Genomic DNA, 7,591 nt, shown 5'->3' with positions numbered 1-7,591 from the left:
AAGGTCAGAGTGTTTCAGGAGCCACTAAAAGCTAAATTTCAAAAGAATGAAGGCGGTCTGGTAGTCTCCTGCCAGAGGTGATTGAAAACAGGTTTCTCTACTTCTTCATCTTCTTTAACCGCTTATTCCTGTGAAGGGTCACAGGATCTGTTGGAGCCTATCCCAGCTGTCATCTAGCAAGAGGCAGGGTGGTTTCTCTACTATACTCCTTAAATTATCATTATTTGAAAGGGCTTCCAAAAACTGGCAATATATGTGTAACAGTAAAAACAGTTCATGACTATTCGCTTAAACTTTTTCTTGTTTTCACATTGTAGACATAGTGTCAAATAAACAATAATAATTAGGAGCAGAAAGGGTGTTATATTCAGGCCAAGTCTGGTCAACAGTTTTCACCTATCCATCAGTATGTTCACACCAGAGAGAAAAACAAAAACATTTAAAGTGGTTTTTATTTTTCAAAACAATTTATTCAAAAGATTTCACAGAATAAAAATATAAAAGTAAGGTTACCATAATGGTAACCTTCACAGCTGCCCTAAAACCCTCGAAACAGAGGTGTAACATTAGACTGCCAGTTCAGGAACATTTCCTCCTCTGTGATCTGTGCAGTCATCATTAAATCAAACCTTCAATCAACTCTTTACTCGTCATACGTAGTCTCTAATGTTCACTGTGAGTAGATGTGAGATTAATTGGGTCCTTGCTGTGTTGCAGCTTGTCCCAGTAAAGCCTGGAAGTCAGGAGATAAGACTAGTTTGTGGTGGACATTTCCCAGCACCATCATGTCACCAGTTCGCCCATCAGACATCCGCACAGACACCAGTTGCTGCAGAGAGAGGGAGAGATGGCTTCTGTATTAATCGTGACAGAGTGGCTTTGTTATTCTTCTTTACGACATATTGACTCAGGAGTACTGGCACTGTTGCTCGGCTTGGAGCAATGAACGTTTTTACAACAGCAGACAAAATCATTGGTTTCTCCCCTCCAGACCCTCCAGGAAACGGGGAGGGGATTAATACAGATCCCACACACCCTGGATACAAAACCTTTTCAACCAACAACAGTTGAAATGGTTTGGTATGACCAGACACAGCTTCTTTCCTAGAGCTGTTGCTCTGATAAATAGCTGACCAATGTCACTATTCACACATCTGTCACATTATTAATAATGTATTACATAATCTGTGCACAGCTTTAATGGGTTAATAATATGTGCATTACCATGAGAGACAGCAACAACAGGAACTAAACTCCTTTGTGAGAGTCTCTTGCACATGTTAACAAAGTAAACAGACTACTAGGATCTGTATGTTAAAAAATTACAACTGACTTCAACTTATGAGATAAACCCTGTAATATGTAAGTAATCATTTTTCAGTTTCACTTCAGTAGAGGACTTCTTTTCACATGATTGTCCAAATTCTACGGCCAATTTAGAATCCCACCTGATGGGTCCAAAAAACCCATACGATATTTCTCATTATACTCTGTTATCACATAACGTCATAAACACACGTATTCACATTACCTGCAGGAAGGAGAATGCAGCTCCCTCTGAGACATCCAAGACGACGTCACCCAGCTTCAGCTCCACCTTTCCTGACTTCCTGATCTGCAGTTTACCCAAAAATCCTTCACTAAATTGTGATAGCACGGGACAGCTCTCCTTCATCGCGGCCTCCTGAGGAATTTATTTTGAGTTATTAGCATCTGTTGATTGAGATCTGTGCACAAGACTAAATATAATATAAAGCATGTGGCCATGTGTGGTCCAGCAGTTACCCTGGATACATGGAAAACATGCTTATCCCGTTAACTCACTTGATGTGCAGTACTCTTGTCTTCAGGCTTGCATTCTCTCTTTGTAGCTTTCCCTGCTATAGATCCAGGAGTAGGGTCAACCTTTGGTCCAGACATCTTGCCTGGCATACAGTCAGGTAACTGCATGAAGAACAGCTCTTCTGTGCTGGAGAGGCTGAGATCATGGAGCAGCTCAGCCAGTGTTGGCTGATCTGGTTTAAACAGCTCTGTCCTGCTGTGTCTTCCTGTTCTGGCCTGAGCTCCACAGGATGGAGGTCTGAACAGAGGAGGGTTGTCTGGACCTGCCAACATGACAAGCATGAATAATGACTGGTGATGCACAAACAGAGCTTCTGGTAGATCAGATACCGGAGAAAGTCATTTTATAGTGCTATGTTTACTTATACCCTCTACTCGTATAGGTCCATGGCCTGTGTTTCACAGCAGACGTACATTCTGTCAGAATACAAAATCACTGAATCCTCACTGCTACGCTGATGCCTGCTTTCAGAACTGTAACTCCCTTCAACTGTAGTAGTACTTAGTTCGATGTGAAATTCAGTCTCAGCCGGGGAGGTTCATGAGCTTAGGGACAGCCTATCAGACTCGGTCAGATTTGTTCCAGAGCATCACGTGGGCACAGCCACACCACCAAACTAAACTGCATATTGTTGCGCTAAATTGTGTAATCCTTGACAGGGTTTTTTCCTCACTGAAATGTTAAAAGGCGTGTTAGGTTATTGACAGTAGCAGCGGTAGCAGTCAGAGGTGGTTTTCTCACATGTTGTGGTGGTCAGTGTTTGACTCTTGGTGAAGCTGCTGGACTGACACAGAGGCAGCTGGATGGGCTTCAGCTTGGCATCGTTCCTCAGACCTGGATCGTCTATGAACTGTAGGTGCACATAACAGAAGCAATGAGATGAGGATTATTATTGTTATAATGGATTATGATTCAGTATCACTGACGCACTGGTTGATCATTACAAACTTATGCTATGCAGCTATACAAGGTTCAAGACGCATAGTCTAATGAGTTGAGACTGTACTCCTGTGACTTGTAGGTAAGACAACAGACAGATATGTTAAAATCTATAAAAATAATCATACGCATACTTGAAACGTGTGAAACTCCCACAAGGCCAACCTTTCCTCCATGTGAATAGAGGGAACAGAAAATAGACTGAACCACTACTAATAATAACGATAATGTTATGTTTGCTCTGATTTTTGATTTTCAATTTGCAAACTCAATAACCACGAAATAATCCAAATTTGGTAATACGTATATCAAATGTGTTTTTTTCTGCTGGCTGTGCTGTTCGCAGTTGGTCAAAAGACAGATTCACATTTTCAAACTCAGGTGTAGAACAATAGTGAGGATGAGATACCAACACTGAAACTGCTTTCGCTTGCTGTAATCATTATTCCTGTTAAAACTCGTCCCTCTTTATGTTGACGCTGTTCACACCTGGCCTCAACATGCATCGCGGGTGATGCGTCTGATTGGCGTATTTTCATGGTGGTGCGGTGACCAGTGCAGGCAGAGCTCGGGGAAAATAAAGGTGGGCGGTTCTTTCAAATGAAGCAATGGAAAACAAGTTTTTAATGTTTTGGTAGAAATATTTATTTCCACTTTGCGCTAACCCTAACTTATTTCTGGCACAACAATCTTCTGCCACAACAAATGAAATACTAAGAACAAATAGTAATGGTTGAATAACGTTTATAATGTAAATAAACTATTTTAATTAAGAACTGTCCAGTCGGCAGGTAAATAAAGTTAATGCTTATAATCTTTGGAGCAGGAATGAATGAATTATGAAAAGCTTCTTCTTCAGGTCATTTAATCTTTGCAGCCATCTAAAGCCAGCAGCCACATACAGTATGTAGATAAATATATTACAGATATTATACATTTTTTGTTATGACTATATTCCATTGTTTATGTCGGAGCTGTCAGATTACGACAGCTCGTCAATCCTGTGTGTCAGAAATGCTGGTGTCACATGAATGAATGGTCTGATGTGACCATGACATTCAGTAGAAATGAAAATGAACTGAAAACATTTTTTTATATATATTTCCTTTTTTTCATCATTGTACAAGTTAATGAAAATTGCCTCTACATGCACATCTGAGGTTGTTGTGTTCTCACGTTATGCTGCTTTGTACCAATCAGACATTCCCCAGAGAAATTTCACCCATTTCTTGAGTTGCTGTCGACCGCTGTTGCTTTGTGTGCTGTTGCTCCTATCTGAACCCGAACAGCAGAAGACGCCCACACAGTCGGCCTACTTTGGACTTCTTTTGGTGTTAAACGAATATGTAAATGCATGAGTATGTTTATTTTTATGGTGTCTTTCAAAGACAAACTGCTGAGGCCTCATATTTAGTTCACACAAACATTGCAAGATGTGGTTCGCACAGACTTTTGTCCACTCTCGCCTACTCATTCATTCATTAGAAGTGCATAACGAAGGGGCTGTAGTCAGTGTTAACAGGAGGCATGACAGCAACAAGGCTCATATGGGAACCTCACTATTGTTTTGAGACAAACTTCAGAATTTGCGAGCCCATCCTTATGGGTTCCCAGGGATGACAGCCTGAAAGCTAAGAAAATTTCCCCGCCAACAATCGGAAAGTTGGAAACCAGTGTCTTGAAATCTGATAAAAGATCTGCTGGCCCAATCAACTCATATGGGTGGGCTCTATGTGATGATGGACAGAAGAGTAACAGCAGTCTAGTTATATACTACATTTGAGGCCATTGGAATTGAATTTATTAACAATTTAAAAGGCTGCTGTGAAAGAAGCATGCTGTTTAGAGTTTAGAGTCGGTCAAAGATATTGATATGTCAGCCTACAGCGATGAAGACGGAGGCACTCACATCGTCTCTCTGTAGCTTACTTAGAATTTCATCTTCATCTTCATAGTCCTCTGGCTCTCTCCTCTCTTTCTTCGGCAGTTTGCCAACAGCAGAGCTGGTGGGGTCATGCAGGTCTGTGGCACCACGCCAGCCTGAAGTGAGAAGATTGTCCGTCTGTAAGTGGACTTCACGTGTGCATGTTACAATCCAACGTATATTCGAGTAAGAAGAGTTGTGCACCTGTTTTGCGTACGGTATCAGCAGGCCCCTGTTCAAAGATGGAGTGGGACTGGATGGTCTGAGGCCTCTCTTTCCTTCTCCCTCTGTTTTCTCTCCTCCTTTCATCCCTCTCCCTCCTCTCCTTCTTTGGAGCCACACGGATCTCTTCCTTTAACCTAGGGAAGATCCAGAATGTTCACTTTCATTTAACGCCGCACTGTGACACACCAAAACATGCATTAATTCATTAAAACTATCACTGTTAAACAGGAGACTGGTATAAGTTACTCACTCATCTTTACTTTTCCTCACAGCGTGGATATTAGGTTCAAAGGTTTTCTTCAAAAAAAAAAAAGGAAAAAGAAAACAGTAAATATCAAATACTGTTCACACCAAGTTTTAGGCTTTAGTAGGATTCAAGGATGCTGTAGATATATGGCAGATGTAACAAGGTATTGTGCTGTTGTAACTGATTAAATATAGATTAAATGTTAAATAGATTAAATATATAAACACAGATAATATATCAGCACCTTAACATAAATAAAATAAAATGTTGTTGTTGTTGTTGTAATGTTGCATTACATTTAAGTATTATGTTTTATGAAGGATTTATCTGTGAATATTCATCCAGGTCATGGTATTTCCAAAAACCTAAGCTAAAACAAAGACAGCTGAACTTATTTGGGTGAACTGGATAAACTACATTGCTCTGCTTTTGCCAGCAATGTAGCTGCAGGGCACTGTAGTTTATGCAGTTCAGTGCAGTGAGGAATGTACAGACTTGTACAAAGAGGCCTAATTCATTTTGAAACTGGAGTTTGTGGTCATTATTGGTCAGTAGACTTCCACTACTTATGGAGGACACCACCAGGTTTAATCTGAACTACATTCTCTGATTGTAATGGAAAGTTTTTTTGTTTTTTTTTACAAGGGTCAGCTGTGGCGTAGTAGGTAAAGCAGGATGTCAACAAAGCAGAGGGTTAATGTCCTTGTCCTTGAGGATGACACTGAGCCCCAGGTTGCAGTCAGTACCTGGCACAAGTGTGTGAATGTATGAATGAAGGACAGTTGAATTGTGACAATAAAGCACTGTCCAATAGGTAGAAAAGTACTATATAAATTCAAGAACATTTACTGTTACAGCTATATAATAATAGAATGTCCAGTAAGTGTAATTGTTATTAACATGACACATTAGCAGTATATGATGAGACGGTCCAGTAAAATTAGATCATTGTGCATCAGGTTTATTAATTTCCCTGAAAAGGGTTTTACTTGTTCTCATAATTAGCCATTCTTTTCAAAGTATGGTTTGCAGTATAGGTATATAGTGTGTAAAAATGTATGGGAAGCACTTCATTAATTTAATTAATTCAATAGTTATTCCATTTTGTTTTGATTTAGCACTAAACACGCTGCTAAAATCAATAAGTTAACAATTGTGTTTAGCCTACGTCCAGTGCTGTGTGTCTACCTTTACCTTTGTTTTTTTGAGGGCTCCCCCCAGTGTCAGGTCCCTGGTTCTAAGGGACGGTAGTCTTCCGGGAGGCGCGGAGGAGGACAGACTCCTCACACGGCCTGGGAGTCCTTTGCCCTGGGTCAAACTCAGCCCGGACCCGCTGCTGAGCCCGGAGCAGCCGGGAACACTTGCTGCATCCCCGGAGTCGGTCATCTTTTTCTCCTCTTGGCTTTTTTTAGTGACTGTTATTCAGGCGTTTTCTCATGCCAAAATGCTGCGCACAGTTAGGGGGAACTTAACGCTTTTATTTTGGAAGTAAAGTGGAAACAAATCCGGTATTTCTTAGCTATTTCTTAGCCAAGTGGATTTACTTTACTCCTTACTTAGCTCTTATAGCTGCCACTGCCTGAAAGCTGCCACTCCCTCTCCGTTCCTCGTAGTCTTTGTACAGCACAGATACCCGAAACCACTATTTAAAGTGAACACAGGTCCATACGCACCAGACATCTTAACAACAACAGCAGCTTATTTCCCTCCATTTTGTTCCCACTCGCGATATCAAACCGACCGGCCCAAAATGCAAAACCGTGCACCCACGGCGGCAAAAATACCAAAAACAGCAAAACAAAAATATATATGGTTCATATAGCGGTATTGTCCCAGTGCAAATTCGATAACCCTCCTGAAGCCTGCATTCAAATGTCATTTCACTTTCATCTTCATAGTTGTAACCCAGCGAACGTTCCTTACGATGTTCGAAGAAAACAGGCAGTGTCGAGTAAAAAGAATGAATGCGTCTGCTGTGACATTATTCCAGTAGAAGTTCTGTTTTACAGCCTGTTGTATTTGGTCAGTTAAGTGGACCACTGTCCCTGCCGTACAGATGCCATTGTTGTTTTTGAACAGCGCTGCAGTGACTGAACCACAAGATGGCGCTGTTTGTGTGGTATGTGAGAGTGTGACGCGACAGGGACGGTGACGGAGTAACGTAGGGCATTCACACGAGCGTTTCCATATATACGTTTGGACTATTTGTGCTTTTAGTTAGTTTCAGTAACAATACAAAGTATCTCAGTATGTTTCACAGATACTCAGACTGAAATCCCCAGCACAGGACACTCATTGAAATGTCATTTAATGACAATTCTGTTCTATAACGGATGTTATTAGTATATGCATCAGTATCTGTTATATTATTAGGTTGTTATTACTGATTTAGGCCGATTATTTACATAAGAAC

At 40.8% G+C, this 7,591-nt stretch overlaps 1 protein-coding gene across 1 annotated transcript; it reads right to left on the bottom strand.

Moving 5' to 3' along the window:
• Positions 1 to 455: 455 nt before the first annotated feature.
• On the bottom strand, positions 456 to 7,259 carry LOC311504131 (DNA-directed RNA polymerase III subunit RPC4). The gene is made up of 8 exons (XM_084567125.1): positions 6,373 to 7,259; positions 5,182 to 5,228; positions 4,911 to 5,065; positions 4,692 to 4,822; positions 2,585 to 2,693; positions 1,825 to 2,105; positions 1,532 to 1,684; positions 456 to 829 (listed from the first exon to the last, which is right to left on the bottom strand). Exons 1-8 carry the CDS (start codon positions 6,562 to 6,564, stop codon positions 692 to 694), a joined length of 1,206 nt encoding a protein of 401 aa, XP_084423251.1. The 5' UTR covers positions 6,565 to 7,259; the 3' UTR covers positions 456 to 691.
• Positions 7,260 to 7,591: the final 332 nt, after the last annotated feature.

The sequence above is a fragment of the Chelon labrosus genome (assembly GCF_963514085.1).
Source record: "Chelon labrosus genome assembly, chromosome: 19".
Lineage (NCBI taxonomy): Eukaryota > Metazoa > Chordata > Actinopteri > Mugiliformes > Mugilidae > Chelon > Chelon labrosus.
The sequence above is the reverse complement of the archived record's forward strand: the minus strand, read 5'-3'. Positions and strand labels throughout refer to the sequence as shown.